At 42.0% G+C, this 21,075-nt stretch overlaps 1 protein-coding gene across 6 annotated transcripts in view; it reads left to right on the forward strand.

Moving 5' to 3' along the window:
* KIZ (kizuna centrosomal protein) overlaps positions 1-20,707 on the forward strand; it is a 61,399-nt gene extending 40,692 nt beyond the window's left edge. For all 6 annotated transcript variants that reach the window (XM_083832654.1, XM_083832651.1, XM_083832650.1 and 3 more), the window contains 3 exons: positions 10,103-10,199; positions 18,180-18,223; positions 20,473-20,707. In XM_083832654.1, coding sequence (XP_083688780.1) covers positions 10,103-10,199; positions 18,180-18,223; positions 20,473-20,576 — 245 coding nt within the window. In that variant the 3' untranslated portion in view covers positions 20,577-20,707. The remainder of the gene's footprint in view (positions 1-10,102; positions 10,200-18,179; positions 18,224-20,472) is intronic.
* The last annotated feature ends 368 nt before the right edge of the window (positions 20,708-21,075 follow it).

A 21,075-nucleotide genomic window follows, 5' to 3' on the forward strand; every position in this document is an offset into this window, starting at 1 on the left:
TCTTTGTAATTTAAAAGGATTCAGATTTGAGGATTGCAGTTCAAGCATCATAATCTGTAGACAGTGCTGACCAGAATGATGTAAAGAATGGTGGCTTCCTCCAACTAATGACACCATGGATTTTCTTAATTTGTTGTTTTTTTCTAAGGAGAATGCAAGCTCATGAATGTGTGTAGTTCCCAAGGCTTCTAGTTTGTTTCTCACCCATGCTAGATTTTAGGATATATCAGGACTCTTCTTAGCTATGAAGCCCGGCAGATTTTGCATACAAATGTGTCAGGGAGTTGTCCATTGCAGTTTTGCTGCTGGGGAACCAGATGGTGTGCTGGCTTCTGGTCTGGGTTGCAGCTAGTCAAAAGCTGAACTGAGTGGACATCCCCTCTCCCTTATCTATCCCATAGCTTTCTCACCAAATGGACCTGCAAATACTAATACTTCCCATTTGTAAAAATGCTGAGAAAATCATACTTCAGATTAGAACACCAAGAACAGTAACTTAAGTTAAAGCAGATTCAGAAGGAAGGGATTTTTTATTTACTTCTGTTGTCGCAGCATGTTTGCAGTGGCCTGTGTTCTCATTGTGTCTAAGGGTTAGGCTTTTCATATCTCACTTGAAAGCAAGGTCTCCCTTTCAGCTGCAATTCATCTTCAGTCCATGATCTTCTCCAGGCTTCTCATTCTCTTCCGTCTCCTTGCTCTTCTAGCCTGTCACTCTCTGCTTTTTGCTCATCATTACGTGCTGCAGACTAGCCCTGGAGCACTGAAATTGTTCAGTGCCCAAAATAGAGGCAGTATCTCTGCACCTTGCTTCTTGGGCTTAAATGACTTTTTTGAGGGTTTGGTTTTCTCTTTTTAGATAGGTTGATATTTAATGTCAGTTAAATACATGACCGTTTTGTTGTACAATTATTTTCTGAGCTTACTGGTTACATTTTTTTTTCCCCAGTACCTACTGCATTCTTCAAGGGCTTTAAGTTTGGATTTAAACATTGGAAGCATTGAGGCTTTGGGGTTTTGATGGACTTCATTGTGAGAGCTGAGTGGATGTACTTCCAAAGGGAAGGAGCAGCTGTGGAGACCAGTGAGCACCTCTCAGGTGTCATTGGTGGGCAGCTCGGATGGGGAGTCCTCTGCCTTCGTGTGTGCTATATCTCTTCTGGAGATTTTGCCTCTCTTCCTTTCACTAGCACTTCTCTCAACAGTAGACTTCTTTTTGTCCTGTGTTTTTTTTTCATTCAAGGCCGTGGCCAGAGCAGTAGCACCAGTGTGCCGCTGGCTCGGCACTGGGATATGTGCTGTGAGTCTGGCTGTGCTGCAGTTGCTGCTAGCCTTACTTGACTGAAGGGCTGCTGAAGTTATGGAAGTGGCCCTTGACCTGTCCTGGTCTTTCATATGAGTAGCTCTTGTGTCTAATATGCATATCAAGAGATACTTCCTTTACCTTTGAGTAATCCCGGAGATAGGAAAAAAAAAATGGGGGAAGCTGAGAGACTGCCATTCTTGTTAGGGAAATGGGCAGCTGCCTGTGATGGGAAAGCTGCAGGGCCATGCGTGTCTTGGCTCAGCCGGAGCGTCTCATCGTCCTGCAAGGACAGGCAGGTGCTGGCTAGGAGGGTGCTGGGGTGTGAGGAGGGAGTGGGCACCTTGGGTCCTCTGGTGCATTGCCAGCAGAAACCAAAGGATTTTAATCCCTGTTTCTGACAACAAAATGCTTTACCGGCTCTGCAGCAATCAGGGCATCCCATGCCTTTCGGTGAGCTTCCAAAGTCTCTGTTTCAGAAGAAAGCACCACACAAAGTTCTCTGCCTGGCTGATCCAGCAGCACTGGGTGGTGTCTCTCCCCTTTTCTTCTATTCCCATGTGAAGTCTGTGGTACCTTGCAGAAGGCTGTGTTGTGCTAACTGACCTTAAAAGGACTTTATTTTGTGTAAGGTACCACTCAGCTTAAGTAAGGCTATTGGTATCACCCACAGAGAGGAGAACTTGAGATTTTATTAATAGCAACCTCATTTTTACAAGGTTCTGTGAGAATAGAGGAGTATATGTGGGTTCATTCTAGTTCTCTTCCTGGATGCTTTGTTTTTTATCTTGGAAAGATATGTAGAAGAAGTTAAGTGTTCAACTTTTCTGTTATTTCTGAGATAGGTGAATAATGGGAGATAAAAAAAAAATCATTTTTTTGGTTTTGCGGATGACTTTAAAAGTCTCGTGAGTAGGAAAATGCTGGTTTTATTGAATCACAGAATCGTCTAGGTTGGAAGAGACCTCCAAGATCATCTAGTCCAACCTCTGTCCTAACACTAGCAAGACCTCCACTAAACCATATCACTAAGGGCTACATCTAAATGTCTTTTAAAGATCTCCAGGGATAGCGACTCAACCACCTCCCTGGGCAGCCCATTCCAATGCCTAACAACCCTTTCAGTAAAGAAGTTCTTCCTAACATCCAACCTAAACCTCCCCTGGCGCAACTTTAGCCCATTCCCCCTTGTCCTGTCACCAGGCACGTGGGAGAATAGACCAACCCCCACCCCTCTACAGCCTCCTTTAAGGTACCTATAGAGAGCGATGAGGTCTCCCCTGAGCCTCCTCTTCTCCAGGCTAAACAACCCCAGCTCCCTCAGCCGCTCCTCGTAAGACTTGTTCTCCAGACCCCTCACCAGCTTCGTTGCCCTTCTCTGGACTCTCTCGAGCACCTCCGTGTCCTTCTTGTAGCAAGGGGCCCAAAACTGAACACAGTACTCGAGGTGCGGCCTCACCAGAACCGAGTACAGGGGGACAATCACCTCCCTCGACCTGCTGGCCACACTGCTTCTTATACAGGCCAGGATGCTGTTGGCCTTCTTGGCCACCCGAACACGCTGCTGGCTCATATTCAGGGGCCTATCAACCAGTATTCCCAGGTCCTTCTCTGCCATGCAGCTTTCCAACCACTCATCTCCCAGCCTGTAGCGCTGCTTGGGGTTGTTACGCCCCAGGTGCAGGACCTGGCACTTGGCCTTGTTGAACTTCATACAGTTGACCTCAGCCCATCGGTCCAGCCTATCCAGATCCTCATGCAGAGCCTTCCTGCCCTCGAGCAGATCGACACACGCACCTAACTTAGTGTCATCTGCAAACTTACTGAGGGTGCACTCGATCCCCTCATCCAGGTTATCGATAAAGATATTAAAGAGGACTGGCCCCAGCACTGAGCCCTGGGGGACTCCACTAGTAACCGGCCTCCAACTGGATTTGGCTCCATTCACCACAACTCTCTGGGCCTGGCCATCCAGCCAGTTTTTAACCCAACAAAGTGTACGCCAGTCCAAGCCACGAGCAACCAGTTTCTTGAGGAGAATGTTGTGGGAGACGGCGTCAAAAGCCTTACTGAAGTCAAGGTAGATCACATCTACAGCCTTCCCCTCATCCACCAAGCGCGTCACTTGGTCATAGAAGGAGATCAGGTTCGTCAAGCAGGACCTGCCTTTCGTAAACCCATGCTGACTGGGCCTGATCGCCCTGTTGCCTTGCAATTGCCGCGTGATGACATTCAAGATAATCTGCTCCATGAGCTTCCCTGGCACTGAGGTCAAGCTAACAGGCCTATAGTTTCCTGGGTCTACCCTCCGGCCCTTCTTGTAGATGGGCGTCACGTTTGCTAGCCGCCAGTCGACTGGGACCTCCCCTGATAGCCAGGACTGCCGATAAAAAATGGAAAGCGTCTTGGCCAGCTCCTCCGCCAGTTCGCTCAGTACCCTCGGGTGGATCCTATCCGGCCCCATCGACTTGCGTACATTCAAGTGCTGTAGCAGGTCGCCAACCATTTCCTCACGGATAGCGAGGGCCACATCCTGTTCCCCATTCCCTTCCACCAGCTCAGGGTACCAGGTATCCAGAGAACGAAGGGCAGGCTTGTTAAATCTTTAACAAAAACAGATTGTCTCCATACCTTTCATTTATGTCTTTGATTTAAATAGATGCTATAGTTAAAAGCATTAGAATAAAAATGGCATTACTTCTCTACTCATCAGGCTTTCATGATGCCTTGGATGTCATGTTCCATCTCCTTTCCAGGTAGAAAATCTCACTTAGAAACAAGGAGGAAAAACCCTCCTAAGACTTTAAAAAAAAAAAAAAAAACAAAAACCAACAACAACCTTTTATATAGCGTAAAAAGCCATGAAAAGGCACAAATCCAATTCTGTTTGCCTTTTTAGGTCACCTTTAATGAGCCAGTAATCCTGCCAACACTTTTCCTATGCCCAAGCATCCTTCCTACTTTGAGCTTGAAGTTAAAAGGTTCCTGAGGTTTTACTCAGAGTGTGCTAATAGAGGCATTCAGAAGTCTACCCTACTTTTTGCTTCATTTGATATCAATCCACTAGAAACTACTGGGGGAGGGGGGGGGGAAGGTCACCTGTACATGATTAGTAACTGTTGGTTTGTTGTGATCTGATGGAAGTACACTGGGACAATGTAAAATTGCACATTTTGTTTAAATTAGTTCAAGTTACACTCTCCAGTAGGTGATATTTTACAGTGCTTAACATGAAGAAGTTCTGGAAAGACATCCAAGGCCTTTTTTAGTTGTCAATTCAGTGTGAGAAATCTTGGTCACTCTTTAAATGGAGGCAGCAACTTTTAGCTAAGTGTTCTCACTGGGATGGCGTGCTCCACTGGGATTCCCTGAGTCCTTTGGTCATCAGACTTCTCTGTTCTTGAGAGGGCAGCATCATGTCTTGGTGTATTATTATGCTAAGAGTACTCTTTTCTTCATTCAAAGGAAAGGGGAATATTTGTTGGTATTTGACCTATTTCTGGATACTGGCTCCTGCGCTGTTCGGCTCAGCTCTTAATTTGGAAATCTTTCATCTATATGCTCATCCCTCTGTTGTATCCTATCAGAAGAGCACATCCTCCCATCAGATTTGCAGGTAGCCCTTATCCTCTCCCTGTACCTAAGTTTTCTGCTTTATCGCAGGGGAAATCAGCACGTATAAAAGCATGTGTACGGACGACTCAAACCTCTGGTCCCAAGGCAGAGGTGTGCACAGTTGCTGTTTGTGTTCTGGCAGTGGCACGGCAGCTGATTTCCCAAGTTTAATCCCGGATGGCTCTTTGTGGATGATCAGCAAGTGCAGTAATTAGTGTTAACGTGGTGGAGGAGGCTGTTCAGATTTGAAGTTCCTATGGGCAGGAGCTATTGTTAGTTCCCTATTTTTGTGCCACAGCTAGCAGTGTGGCAGCCCAGACTGACCAGCACTTCTGAATGTGAATGCAATAAATATTGCCAAGGTAACTAAAACTACACAGCTTGCAGGCTCAGCTGATCCAGATAACATTCCTTTCAAGGCATTATTAACTTTGAAGTCTAGTGACAGCTGAAATACTTGAGTTGCTAACTATTTTATTGTTGATAAAGGTACACAAAAAACAGCAAAGTTCCTTTTTGTGGATATTCTCACTTGTGTATGAGAGAGATGTAGATATGTGGGTTAAGCTTGCAAAGGCACCAGGGTCTTTTGCCACCCAGCTACCTCTGTTTGCATATGGGGTTATTGATTATTATTGGAAATAATGTTTGATAGCTGTAGCTTTTAATTGCCATTCAGAGTGCCCTTGTTCCTCTCCCAGTAGAGCAATGCCTACTTGTACTGCTTGCTTAAGTGCTTTGTTGCTTAGGTCACAGATCTCAGTTTTGCTCATGGACTGTATAGGTTGCATGTGAGCCTTGGGATGAATACAGTAGTACTCCTGTTCTCCCAGTTTGCATTGTAAAAAACAGCAACTTTGGGAATTGCTTGTACTGCTCCCACTTACAGATGTGCCAAGTCAAATGTTCTGTTGTTACCAACAACCTCTTCAGTGTTTGTAATGACTTTCCCTCCAGTGAAGGGTTTTAAGTGTAACAGAGGAATAGATGCTGGTTTTGATGGCTAAAAGGTGTGTGCTTTTTTCTTGCTGAGAGATAATACAATCAGCAAGATATAAAAGTTGAAAGTGGTAGGCCAAGCGCATCACCTTTTTTTGTCACTGAGATGTTTAACTATAAATTGATGAACACTGGCACCTAGGCCATAGGGCAATACATGGAAGGGGAAAAAGTATCTTCCATATTCTGCACTGGTACAGTACGTTCTGGGTCAAAGATCGTTTTAACTGTTGCACAGAACAAAATGGTAGTGGTTCATTATGCAACTGTGGCAGTTTTTCCTGGAACTGGAGGGCTAATGAAGAAAAGTACACCAATTTTGTCTGGAACAGATTCATAAAAGCTGACATGAAAGCTGTTCGGACCTATGCAGACTGTGCAATTAATTCGAAGTTGAAAAGTGTAGAGTGTTTTTTTAATTAAAAGTGGTATCTCAGATCCTTTGCTAATTCTGAGTGGAGGGAAGAATACACTGGGGGAAACAGTGTGAGGAGAGCTGTGTCGTCTGTGGCAAAACAGCTTCCATTTTCCTGCAGTATTGCTCAGACAACTGGATTAAGAATTTACTTTTCATTATTAACATCCCAATTTGAGTTTAAAGGCTGAGTTTTATCAAGCTTCCTCAGTTGTGTCTGTGCAGTAGGCACTGGCTGTTCATACAGCAAATGCTCAAAATGCCAGGTTTTTAACGTGGAGCTGGAGATCTCCAAAAGGCTTCCTCACCATTGAAATTGGCTAAAAGAACTCTTAAGTGATGCTTCTTGCCACTGATGTGAGCTTGTCCATGGTGTCCTATGTCCTTTGTGTCCTATGGAGCTAATGGTTGCTGCTGGGCTCTAAACCAGTATATTTTTTGCTTCTTTTCCACTCAGTGCATCTTTCTTACCAGGGCAATAGCGTTCTGTTCTGTGCTTGGGGACAAGGTGTGTGTGCTGGGGAAAAAAAAAGACAAAACAAAGCAACCTCCCCCCTATAAATGTACTGTTTTGAATTTGGTAGTAATTTGTGTTTAGTCTGAAATATGGTGGGCTTTATGAAGGAAAATACCCTGATCTGCACAATGTGGTTCTATCCAGAGTGAAGAAAAGTGCTTCAACACTTTCTCTCTTAACAGTCTATTTCTTGTATCTTCTGTTTCCTGCCCTGCACATTGCCCCAATTGCTTGTGCTTAACCACCATGGTAAATGAAGTATTGCAGGACAGCCAGGTTGGTTATTTTTGTCATAAGTACTGCACGTCTGCAATCAAGACTGTTTTCTTCTGTTAACTTACAATGCAGACACATTGTTAAAGGCATGGGGATTGGGCAGATGAGTGGGGTAAGATGAGGTAGGAGTGAGATGATTGCTTGGTGCGCAAAGTAGTTACTGTGCACTAACTGCTTAAACATCATCAGATGCTTCATGGGCATAGCAACACAGCTGGATCACCCGGGCTGTCTTTAAAAGTAAGCTGGTGGGTTTGTGAGTGCCTGGAAGGATCACCCGGTGATGTAGGGTGCATAGCATGTAAGCAAGCGCAAAGATGCTCAAGGGGAATGATCGGACTAATTGGCAAGGACATCTGGTGTAACTAAAGCAGAAGAGGGGATCGATAGCCTAGCATTGTATTATAATTGACAGGTAGGGCAAAGCTGGGCTCTGAAGGGTCTCAAAGGTGAAGAACAAGTAGTTTGTGCTACTGTTTGATGTAGTGGAGGAAGGAGAGCCAGTGGAGGCACAGAAGGCATGGTGAATGGTCTTTTGAGGCTGGTGTGCATGCTGAGCTTCAAGACGAGAGTGGCCTGCCTTGAGTTTTAGCAGAGGTGGCAAAGACGTGGGCTGGAAGTGCCGCTGGGAAAGGTGTGGTGGGTACATCCAGATCAGAGATGGGCTCTGTGTTACGGAGGGATGGGATGAGTGTCCAACAAGAATGGAGAAAGCCTGGCAGAGGACCAATGGGGAAGGCTCATACAAGGAGGAGACAGGTGTTGGTATCTGGTTTCTGGAGCTCTTGTTAAGCACAACAATGAGAAACTAGGACATGCAGCACGAAAATAGATTGGAGTGGAGGGGCACACCCAAGTTGCTTGTGCATCGTTGGCACCTCCTTGGGTTTGTAGATACACCCCTGATGCAGAATGGGTAATGGTGTGAGCCATGGGTGGAGATGCAGGGGGAGTCCCTCACATCAGGGAAGGAACGAGCAGAAGGGCCACTGCTGGGTGAGAGCTGGAGGGATCAGGATAGCTAGCAGAGGACCCCTCTTCCTCTATCCTTTGCTTGTTTGCTCCAGAGAGATACAGAGGTTGCAGGTCTGTTACCTGTCACTTCTGTGGCATTAAAACCATGCTGGTACCACCCTAGATGTTCATCTCCCTCTTGGAGTGCAGTGAGCTTGTCTTAGGAGCAAGCCATGAACTTGCTGAAGCCAAGCATGAGAGCATGCACAAGTGGGTTTTGAATACTTGCACAGTCCACTGCCCATGCCATTTTGTTAGCTGGGCACACCTCGCTTTATGCAAGACGTTGTCGAGGCAATGAGGAATGTTCCTCCCAAAGTAAACCCAGCTCTACACCCAGGCAAGACGTGAGCATGTAATTTCAGCTGCTTGTGCGTTGTACTTTGAACAGTGCATGAGAAGCCCTGAAAAATACACTTCTGTTAAGTGTTTTACTGCTGGAGTGAAAAACAATTTCAAGGAGTTCTGAAATGATTACATTGAAATAGATCTTTTTCTTTTTTCTCTTTACTTTCTGAAAGTAATGTGCAAACAAGCACAAATATTAATTTCTTTATGGTCAGTGGTTTCTCGCTGTGTGCTCACAGCACTTGGTCTGCAGCTCTGAGCTACTGGCACGCTTGCATCTGGGAAATCCTCCATATTCAGGGCTTGTTTATAATGTCTTGGGGTGGAGGGGAATACTGAAATTATACACAGGTGTATAAAAGTTTTGTTGTGTCCTAATTCTAATTAGCAGTACAAAGTAGCCTTTTAAAGTGAGATTTATACTTGAGTGTCATGTTCTTTGGAAAGTATGAAAATGAGCAATTGTACCATTCCAATGAATAAATTTACTCTATTTACTTTTTAAAAATCAATCAATCTGTACAGAACGGAAACAAGATGCAGGGAGGAAATAAAGGAAGGCATGGATAAAAGATTTTGAAATAGTGGGTTGTTTGGCTGTTAAGTCCTAAAGATCATAAGATTTGTGTTTCCCTAATGCAGCTTTCTATTTAAAAGGGAATGGTTGAAAAAGATGTTGTCTTTTAATGTTACTTAATACATTAATACATATTAATATATTTAAGGAGAAGAAGAATAAAAATATCCCTTCTTCCTTATTAAGGAAAGTAAATAAGAACTAAAGGATAAAAAGGAAAAGAAAATTAAGTTTTGCTTAAAGTTGATGTGATAGAATACAATTCTTAATGTCAATGTACTTTTTTCTAATATGAGTTAAAATATGCTAAAGTTTCACAAAAAATCATCAGATAACTTAAGTGATTAAGGAGTCTTGTTTTCTATATTTTTAACTCATTTTTACCTAATCTTGAGCAAAATATCTTGAGGCACATACTGTAACTGTGTAGTGGTTCCTCCTCTCTAAACTCTCTCAGCAATCTGGCAGCGTGGCCATTGCATGTCTACTTTTCAAAATAACAAGGGGTGCTTGCTCAGAATGGCATGTTGTAAGGTCTGACTGTTTTTCAAAAAAAAAATAAAATAAAATAAAACTAACTGGAACAGAGGTAGAATCTAGACATAGGTACCTGTTTTTCCTCTCCAGCACGACAAAGACCAAATGTGATGTGGAGCCCCTCTGGGTTGAATGTGGTGTGGGGTAAATGATCCTTAAAGAGCCTGCTATGGCAAGGGGCTTGTGGCTTCTGGCCCAGGAGCGAGGACTTCTGTCTGTCTGTCCAGTCGTGGCAGGAGCGCCTGGCCCAGGCAGTGTGTGCAACATGCAGCTGGTGCAAAGACAACTGAGGGTAGCTCGAAGAGGAAAATGAAGTGAAAATATTGCTGTGTGCTTTTCTAAATACTCATCTGGGTTTCACTGATAGATGTTGCAAGGAATGTAGATGAGTTTTTTGATGTATTGTGCAGTCTGCAAAAATACCATCAGAATAACACCTCACTGCAGCGGATGTATGGCTTCAGACGTATTTGAAAAATTATATTTTGTGTTTTTACTTAACAGGTTGCGATATTGGTAATGATAGTTCCAAAACAAAAGAAAGCCAAGAAATATGTTCAGAAAGGAGTTCATCCAGTGAAAGAAGTGGTGACCTCTCAAGGTAAAGTTGTTAAATCCTTTAACATTTGAAATGTTGCAGTAGAATGAGAGATGCTGGTAGAATGTGACTGAATTTCTGATTATTTTTTTTTACGTGATCTAGGGTTAAGGTTTGTATTTAGGTTTGTCTAATGAAACAACTTAAACTCTGATACACCTTAGAAAATATTTGCACCAAAGCCAAGTATTGTTTTGCAGCTGTTGTCTTCTCATTTTAAGACTCAATTGACATCTCAGTGAACCACAAATTAGCGTGTACAGCTGCTCTCAGTAGGGCTACTCAGAGGCCAGACAATAGAAGTTGTCAGGAAAAGGGCAGACAGAAAACATAAAGTCTTCAAGAAATAAAGTAGTGGGTTTCTTCTTGATGTAGCTGAGATGTAAACTAGCTGTAACTGGATAACACTTTTCACAGTCTATAGGTTGTTTTTTTTTTCCCCCAGTTATTTTTGGGATATTTACAACATATCTGTCTTGCTTTCTGACCGAGTAGGTTTAATTAATGGCCTTCTGTTTACCTAAAGAACGCAGTTTGTTTCTTTTTTTTATTCTTAGCAAAACCAAACAAAAAACACTTCTGTGCTTTTTTAATGCAGCACTTTGCTATTGGTCCCTGAGCAGTTCTGTTAGATGTCCCCTGTATTCTTCATTGGCATGTAATGGTAATCAAACAGCAACAATCAAATTAGTGGTCAAGCAGCAGCAGCGGAAAATAAGATATAACACAGCCATCTCATGAAATATTGACTTGGCTTTAGATTCTTATCTGCTATTATTAGAACTGCCCAGCAAGCGGGTTCTGCTGTTGTGTGGCTCCTTGGCTGAAGATGGCCATTAATAGCACTCAGGAAAAGACTTTAAAGCATCCTGATAAATTTTTAACTCATTGTGCTAATAAGACATTGATATCTTTCTGTAGCTTCTTTGTATTGTTATTGATGAGACCAGTTTTCTTATAGAAGACTATTCTGCCTTTACAAGTTTTGTTCTGTATTTTCTGTTAAAAACCGTAATCTTCCTGCAATTCTTCACTACAGTAAATAAAGACAAGCTATAATAGTGTATTGATTATTGATGAAGGACATTCATGCTTTTGTTTAGGACTAATTCTCATGATTCAAGCTTTTCTTTTTTAATACTTTATGGAACTTAGTTTTGATTGAGAGTGATGCTCCAAATAATACCAAATGTTATGAAATTCAAGGGTACTCCTGTAGATGAATTTTTAATGTTAAATTTTAGTCATTCACTGAAGCCCAGCACAGCAGGAAGAGAAGGATTGGGCCTTGGGGAACTTGCTTACAGGATCACTATTAAGTACCTATGTTAAATACATATAATTAAAAATGTACTATTTAAAGTTTCCAAGCTTTTTTTAACCTTTGGTACTGCTTTGCTCGCTAGTAATGTTTGGCAGCTTCTGTGTTTTTCAGATGCTGTTCATAAGACACTTTTTTAGTGTTTTTTTTTAATTCTTATTTGTGATGGATTTAAAATTCACTCTGCCCTATAATTTCATGCCTCTCACTGCTGGGAAGCAAGCGCACTTGAGGCACTGATACACTGCGGTGTTACTTTAAAAATAATCATACAACAGCTTAGTTTGTTTCCAAAATGCCTCAAAAATAATACACCCTTTAATAAATAATAAACATGAGGTTTATTAATAAACTCTTGCTTTTGGACACTTGACGTTGGATTTACGGAGAGTCAGCGAAGCAAAAGTAGTAAAGGCGGCAAAATGGAAAATGCAGCTCGCTGCTTGTTTGCGGTCAGGACGCAGTGAAATTTCTTGGCCGCTTACATTTAAGCGCTCCACTTACTGCAGTCACTTCTTGTGCTTTATTGCTTTTACAAGTGGTCTCGAAACCCACTACTTGAGAATAAACATAACTGTGTAGTACTGCTGTGGTACTTTTTATGAATTCTTCTTTGCTCTGTTTTGTCACTGAGCTGATGAGTGACCTCAAAAAAGACCCTGCTGGACCTAAATAAAAAAAATGGCTTCCTCTGATGTCCTAGAGACAATAATTATGATGTGCCAGTTAAGCCCAAACTACAGCTGAGGGATTTTACTTTAAAGCAGAGGCTTGGGCGCAAAAATGCATTTATAGCTCTTTGTCTGGCACCTCATTATGTGTGGGCCTGATTCATTAAGTAATTGGTTTGCAGTTGTTTACATGAGTATTAAGGCTTTCTATTCAGCAGCCTTTGAGAGATACATTGTGCAAATGTTGCATGTTATGAATGCAGAATGAGGGGAAGGGGACTGGTCCTATTGGCTAAACACTGCACTCTGTTGAAAAGCAAGAGAAAAGAGATTGGGTGCTGCTTTGCATAGCAATGACTTTCTTAATAAGCTTTACAGATTAATACACACAAGCTATAAAAGATGCAAAGAGATACTCTTAACACATTTATACATGCTCATTTCACTATTATGGTACTGGAGATGGGAAGAATTGAGTTCTTTCATATTCAGTTTTTCAGTGCATGTCTTCAGTGCATGAGACTTAATAGAATCCGATGTTTATTGTATTATAAATCATGGGGAAGTAGGCAGATCTGCAACAGTTTATTATTAAAGATTCTTTCAATGTAAATCTTTTTCTACCATTGTATTTCCTACAGCAAAATCATTTTGTGGTTGAGTGGGGATGAAAGGCATAATGTACGAAGGAGTGAGTCTTAATAGGAAGCTGCTCTCTGAGTAAAGACCACTTGTTCCCTTTTGTTCAGAGGTGCATGCCAGAGCTTCCTCTTCTCCTGCAAATATTGTCCACTTCTACCTTAGGTATCAAACTATTTTTTTTCCAGGATTCGTTTACTTTACCGAAAGAATATCTAACTGCCCGGAGACACAACTTTAGTTTGAAGTTAAGGTTTTGCAAGAGAAAAGAGCGTGCTAAATTATATAATTACTTGGGGGAAAAGGCATCGTAAGTCAGGACTGAATCGCCCCAAAAGAGTGGGCAGAAGACGATGTGTGTGGCATTTTGTAGCCCTGTAGCAATAGATCCAGCCAGAGGAGGTCACTAGCTTTCTAGATAATTCTGTATTTTAATGCAAGCAGTTTATTTTTCTTTCACTTGTTTACTCTGTCTCGTTTCAAAATAATCTGAAGATTAAGGATGTATTATAGACTGAGAACCAGATAAAAATTTTAATTTGTCAGGAAATAAACATCGTGTAAAGTATTTTAAACTTTGATTAATCTGTCTTCTGGAAGTAATCCAACCTGGTCTCTGGAGGCTGTTTTTTAGTCAAAAGCTGCCTCTAACAAACACAGATTTAATGATAGGTAAATAAAAGTTTGCAGATTATAATTCATCCTTTTAATTATTCTCAGAGGAGATATTTAATAATAAACTAGCTATAACTAATAGGGTACTTCCCTTGCTGTGTCACGATGTATAGCAGCAGGTTGACCATCAGGGGGCACTCAGACTTTGCTGAAGTAAGAGCTCTCAAATTCACTTTTGCATCTTCTACCTCTAATAAATAAATTCAACCTTGATGATGATTAATGAACTTGTGAGGGGAAAAATGCCTATTTTGGCTGGAGCTTTGACCAGAGATACCAGAGGTTTGGGGCGTTTTCAGGATGTGCATTTACTAGGAACTTCAAAGACAATGAAATAGGGATGCAGAGCATCGGAGGAGCCCTGGGAATGCAGGGGCAGCGTGGAATGATGCAGACCGTTTCCTGAATCCTTAGAGGCATGCGTAAATGAGTCCATATCTGATGGTTTTATACTTCTGCAGCACTTCTAATTGTCAAGCCACTTCCCTAAGAGGTTGGTTGTAAACTCAGGCGTGTTTTTTGCCATTACAGATGTTCCTGCAAATTCTGTATGTATCGCATGTTTTCTAAATCCTAGAAGCTGAATGCTGTAGAAACAGTGATGTTGTAGCAGCGATGCTTCAGGAATATTAGTGAGGAACGGTTTGCAGGGAGAGGCAACAGTATGTATGTATGTACATTACATTTGTATTAAGGAGGAAATAACGCTTAGTTTATTACTTTTGCAGCAAAGCCCTGTGTCTTTCCAAGATAGTTTCATCATGGGACCTGCAATAGAGTAGGTCCTTACACCGTTACAGATTTTGGCCTCAGTTTCTCTAGGCAAGAATATTCTTTTCCTTTAACATGGGATACCTAAGTAGGGAATGACCTTAAATGTAACTTGGTAGAGAGATTTGTATCCTAAAAAATAAGGGTGTCATATTTGCAGTATAATTACTGAAATTCATTATTACTCTTTCAGTTCTTCAGAAAATGCGGGGGGGGGGGGGGGCGGGGGGGAGGGTGATGTGTAGACTTGTTAGTTTATTCCCAAGCCTATAAATTCAGTATGTTTCTGTGGTGCCTGATTTCTAGCAAACTATCAGCAGAAAATGATAGTGCCGTCAGGCTCCTCCAGTAGCTTGCAGGAAAGCTGCATTTATCACACGGGCACACCGCACTGAGGCTTTGTCACATCAGAAGCGCTGGCACTGAGTAGCCTGGCTTGATATTATTAAAAGGCTTTTAGATGTTTTCAGAACATGATTTTTACAGGTAGATCTGCAGCTTTGCATCCCCACATAGCATTGGGGAAAAGCTCTGTCACCTCTTTCAATGAGGGTTATTAAGCCTACCTTGTGAAAAATAAATGCTCTATTTGTTTTCTGCAGCGTGTTGCTTCAGTGCTGCTTTCATGCAGCATAGCCACACAGACCTGAAACCTTTGACAATGTCAGCCAGAGTATCAATGTTCTTGAAGCCTACATGCTTTTCATTTTTTTTCTGATAAAACTTGGTGTTTAGGTGTCTTTTTTGTGACATTGGGTGATGTTTTTTTTGTGGCATTTGAGTGTCTTTTTCTCTTTATACTGAAAGAGTAGTTCAACAAGTGCTTTAACAAAAAAGATACCCAGGCTACAGTAAACATTTTCTGTTTTTCAGTGAGATACATCTAACTTGTCTTTTTTTTTTGTCTGGTGTTTTCCTCTTAATGTTGTTTTCTTTATGGAGGGGAAAAATATTTTCTTGGAGCTTTTTCATTTCTTACTGTTGCAGTATCTTCAGCACAAAAAGCCTATTTCATCAGAGTAAGGGAGAGATTAAAAGGCCCTTTGAAGTTAAACTGGTTTGGGTTTTTTCTTTGTTAGAGCCTGGGCTGAGTTTGCCATTATTTTAGGGAAGAAGCAAATGTGTAAATGGATATCGAAGGGTCACTACGGGGGATTAGTCGAGGCAGGGAAACTGGCCTTTCTGCATTTATGCTCCTAAAATTTCTCCTCGGAGGTCTGTGTGGTTATTGTGTGCTCAGTACAGCAGATGATAACTTTCATGATTGAAATTTCCTGACTTCTCAGTATGGATGTTTTGCAATGTAGAGGTTTTCTTGCATCTTGTCAGCCTCGACTACCACTTCAGACATAATTCAAGAATTTTATTCCCTGTTGCAAAGCTGTCTTGCAGTATTTTTCAGGTTTGGTTTGGAAGAGTTGCTGTTTCTGAACTGGCCCTTCTGACTTCCTGGTTCCATTTTCTGTATCTCCCCAAGCACTTCTCTGTATGCCAACAGCTTTTGTGCCAGACCTTTTCCTGGTGTTTTTCTACACTCCCTGTTCTGTTACAACCAATGCCCAGCTGCTGACGTGCAGCCCTAGACCTCTGTGCTGTTTTGGTAGTGAATTCTGCTCTTGGGCATGGTAGGTTTGCCCTGGGAGGATGAACCCCAACAAACTGAAGTTTTTTGGTAGAATTTGGGCATCTATTTTCCCCCTTCTTCCATCAGCTTTGGCCACTTTCTTCAGGGGAAAAGGAGGGAAGGTTTCCAGGTCTTCCTATGGCCTTGGTGATCCTTGTCCACCTACAACTTCTGAGACATTGACTTTCAGGCAGATCTGGAGCACCACGTAGTGCTTTGAGCTGTGCAAGAGGGACTGAGCTGCCTGAGAGCTGGGCAGTCTTCCTCTGGTTGTCCCGCGTCCAAGCTGCATGTGATGGTCCATGGAGCTGCAGAGGCTCTGGGTCCATGTGAGCAACCCTCTCACATCTGATCTTGGTTTGAACCAAGGAGAAAAGTGGAGCAAAAGGTCGCTTCCAGGCTGAATAGTAAAAGCCCATACATCTCCCTTCCTGACAATGGAAGGCGAAGCAGTAAGCAGTGTAAACAGTCACTGTCAGCTGCATGATCTTGTTTTAATGAAATACTTGAAGATAAAATGGTTCTTGTGCAGTCTGCCACAGAAGTCACCTCTCAATTTGCAGCTCAGCAACAAGTGGCTTCCCAGTCTGCGCCCAGGGGAAGAATGATGCAGCTGCCAGAGCTGCATCCTCTTGAGCATGTGTTATGGGCTGAGCCTGGGATATGTTGAACACCTCTGGGGAAATGCTGAGGGTCAGAAAATCTCACCAAAGTGAGCAAGAGCTAAGGGTGTTTGGCGTACTACGGGACAAACCAGAGTATCTGACTTAAAATACTTGTTGAACGTACTGTCAAGTGAATGAATTGGAAGTTGGAGCGTAATACAGGTTAGGATTTGACTCTGAATAAAACCAAAGGGGATTTGGATGGCATGCTAACAAAATGTCAGATAAAGTCTTTAAGGCTAACACGCTTTAAAGTTATTTAAATAAATAATATATAACTAGTTATGTCACACTACTACTTAACTAGTATTGTTACTTGTTGCTAGTACTTTAATGTTGGTTTGGTATCTTGGTTGAACTTTGGCTATGTTTAATATTCTACTTCGGGGATTTTTTGTATCCCTTGAAAGAAGGGAGATTTGTGCTAATGACATTCACAGCTTGTAGAAAAGGAATATGATGTAACTAGCATGACCTCCCTTTCCCTTGAAGTGAAGACATAACATGTAACATAGGTAGCTGTAATGTGACGAAAGTTCCCCCTGCTTTAAGTTTAGCTTTCCAGTTGTAATCACAAGTTCTTACTGATTACAGTGGTATAAGACAAGCAGTGAATTATCTTTTTTTGTATGTCCGTCACAAATACCTCCATGGCAGTAGTGTTTGAATACTTTTAAGTACCTGCTTCAAGTAATTATGTATTAGCTGCTATGTCTTTAAATGAAATGCAGCAAATTGTTTGAAATTTTGACAGCTGACTGGAAACTTTGACAGCTGATTGAGTTCTAACTGTAGCAACAGCTTCAAATTGCAGCTTGACACTTGCTTATATTTTACTGGTTCACACAGTAATGTCACAAATACCTCCTATTTGATCTTCCTTATTAAAATCAGCTGAGGCTTTATTTTTAGAGCTTATTGCAGGATTGTTAATATAACAGTTAATTCTCCTACATCATTGCCCCTATGAGATTATTTCACAGCACCAACACAATACACATGCTACACACAAAAGATCAAAATGATTCCAGCTTGTTTGAGAGATTCAAAAGGGCCTGTGATGCTCTAGACACAAGAGCAGTCATTTAACAGAACAGAATCGCAACTGCATATACATCAAGGTAGATCAAAGGCAGCTGGGAGATTGCACATTTACATAGGGACATGGATGATGCTATGGGAACCCAGTAGCTAACTTGGAGGAGTGCACTGGCAGGAAGGGAAGTGAGGAAGTTCAGTGACTGTCAGTGGGGGGTGCTTTTATTTTTGTTTGGATTTTTTCTTTACTTTCTTTGCATATCTGAAAGACTGCAAGAGGGATGAAGCTCTGATCCTTTGTACCCTTAATTCACTACTAGTGTAAATCAGCAGTGCTAGCAAGGAACGATTCCAAATCGCTCTGCTTGAACATCTGGACCATCCCTGTTGCATGATAATTTTTCTACCTTTTATAAAGCATAAAGGTGAAGAAAACCCTAGGAGAGAGTAGTTATTAAAAAACAAAAAGTTACAGAAGTTGCTGATTTTTTTTATGTCACAGCTTAGAAAAAACGTCACCTTTATATTTTAATTTTGTGGCATTGTGCTGAATATTTAAAAATCTTTCTACTTTTCCAGGACTGAAGTCAGGAAAGGATTTGTAACTGCTATAAAATCCAAAGGTAAGAAACAAATGTTATGCTATTTAAAATCAGTATCTTTTTAAGTGTAGTTTTTCTTAGGTTTTCTACAACATAAACATTATTAAGGAGCTGGGAAAATGGGGAATTTCCCTGTCTCGGTACAGGCAAATAGCTGACATAAGAAATTCTGGACCACAGAGGATGTATTTCATAGTGCATATGTTTTGGAAGCAGCACTAATCTTTGTGCTTCAGGGTTTAAATTAAATAGTAACAAATAGCAGGCAGGAAAACACCAAGTGAAGAAAAAATCTGACTATTTCTTGATCTTCCCCTTTGAAATACCGGGTGCAGGAGCAGGTGGGCAGCAGCATGTTTATTTGCATGGTTACTGTAGGTAGGTACACGAGGGTGTCTGCACATGCCTGTGTGTCTGGAACAATTTTTTTCCACAAGCAAGTAATCTTTCTTTTAAACCAGGATCTGGGCCCTGCGTGTTTTCATTCTATTTGATTTTTCTCTTAACCACCATAACCATTGGTGTCTGAAGTCACCTCTAATCAAGCCTTCTGTAAGCAAAGGCAGCACTGGGACCTGCGAGCTCTTTGCTTGGAGCTCAGCAGTCCTGAACAGTACAGAACATATTTCAGAGGAGTGGGATCTGCACTGGCTTAAGGACGGCTGCTTTGCTGCTGTTCGAAAGGTGTCTGGCACATCTCTCACCCGTGTACTTCTCTGCTGGGAGCTGTTTTTTTTTTTTTGGAGCTTTTGGACATGTTCGTTCTTTTCCCACATGTGCAGCCTGCATCACTCTGCTGTTCACAGCAGGCCTGGGCAGAGCGCAGGCCTGTGGGCCGGGGGGCCAGGGATATAGGATGAAAGATGCAGCTGCTGCATTTGTAGATAAGGTGTTTATATAGCTTGTGCTATCAAAAGCACAAAGTACATGAACAGTGCTTCAGTCAAATATGAGCTGCAATTTCTGTATGAGGCTTGACAGCTTTCCTCTCTTCCTGCTGCCTGAATCCATATTTGAGTCTTGCCTCATTTGGGGCATCACCGCTATTGTGCTACCTTTGGAGAAACAACCGCCCTCGGACAAGGTCAGGAACAGGCAGAAAGTGTAGCTCTGGAATTAACTGTAGGCTTGACATACTAGCTTGTGGCCACTTTCTACAGTGGGTTACAAGGGGGAAAGATGAGTTCTCATGCAGGGGAATTCACTGGGGCATGGAAGGGAGAAGTGTGGGTTCAGGTGTCCATGTCCCTGCCCTTCCTGCGCTGCCCCAGGAAACTGAGTCCAAAGTGGAAAGGAGCATTTGTGCCTGTGACTTCTATCCTGACTTGTGCTTGCGTTTTCCCCAAGTCCTTTAGCCCATTTATATTGCTGTCTTGGGGCTAGTTTTAAATTCAAACGCTGTCTCAAAGGTTGCAGAGTCCAGTGTTGTTGCTGATCAGCAGCAGTCCTCAGTGGCCCTTCTGGGGTGAAGCAACTGCTTTTGCTGGAGAGAAAAGGATGGGGTTTTTTTTTGTTATGGTTTTATTTCCTTTCTCTTTTAAATCAAGGGAAATGGAAAAATTAAGTTACTGCACGATTGAGCTGGCAGCCTTCACACCTGAATCATCTCATCAGGCCTTCATCCTGAAGAGCTTTGTGTACTTCCCCATGTGTCAGGCTTCTGTTTTTTTCCTTCCATGGGTCAAATTAATTTACATATTGAGGAATCTCTCAGGCACTCCAAATTTAAATGTAATTCTGTTTCTGTGAAATTGCTTGCTAATTACTAGATCTATTTGTTAAAGCCATCCAGGTCTTTGAAGTCATTTTTGCCTGGATTTGATCCTGTCACAAGGTGGTGTTTTTCCATTTGTGACATCATTGCCATTTTTATGCCAACTCTGTGATGTCATGGTCTGACTGTGACTTCACTTCAGGGTCAAGTAGAGGGAGAAAGTAGAACATAATAGACAAAGCTGTAATTCAGGCAGCAGATGGTCAAGTAAATTGTTTGGAGTGGAAATGTTCCCTTAAAACTACCTTGAGGAACAATGAAGTGAAACTTGTAAATGAGTGCATTGTTTCTCTACAGCAGCTCGATTAAGAGACCACAACTTGTTGACAGTGCACTGTATCCGAAGTGCACACCTAGGCTTGGCAGTCTTTTGAAACACTGACCTTCTTTACAAACCATGGTGTCTGGCTACCTCAGAAGAGCTGTAAAATTATGTCTATGTGGTGATATAAACATGGAAAAGATTTTATAATTCTCCTTTTTTCTTCACTCTCAGCTTTCTGGGGCGTATCTGATGACAGCAGCTCTGAGAGTGAGGCTGCTTTGCATCCACAAATTCACAGCACAGAAGCAGATGAATTTGATGACTTCTATGATTGAGATTCCACCTCTTGCTTTTAGGAAAGAAATCAATATAGCAGCACTCTGAACTTGTGCAAGATGTTGAAAGTGCACCTCATCACTTTGTATTTGAAGAAAATTTAAAATGCAAAATAAATATTATACACAGCCTCCTTGTATGTATGTTTTCTCTTAATTGATAAGTTGAAGGAAAGGAAATCTGAAGGAAATCCTGGCCCATAAGATTGAGCCTACTTGTGACGTCTTTGTTCTTGGGGACCAAATGAAGATATGTCCACTGGCCCTGAGATGGTTACACAGTGCTAGTCTCAGTGTGTTTCACCTCAGAGGGTTGGGGCTGTCTTTAAAACAACTTCGTTGAGGAGGGAGCTGGGTCCATCTGTATGGATTTCTTTCTATTCCTGGAGCTGGAGCTGGCTGTCTGCAGGTCCCTGCTCACAATGAGCATCTCCTGCCCAGTGCCAGCAGACAAGGTCAAGGATGCAGCTGTATTGTGGGTAATCCTGCATGACAGAGA

The sequence above is a fragment of the Anser anser genome (genome assembly GCF_964211835.1).
Source record: "Anser anser genome assembly, chromosome: 3".
In the NCBI taxonomy this organism is placed as follows: Eukaryota; Metazoa; Chordata; class Aves; order Anseriformes; family Anatidae; genus Anser; species Anser anser.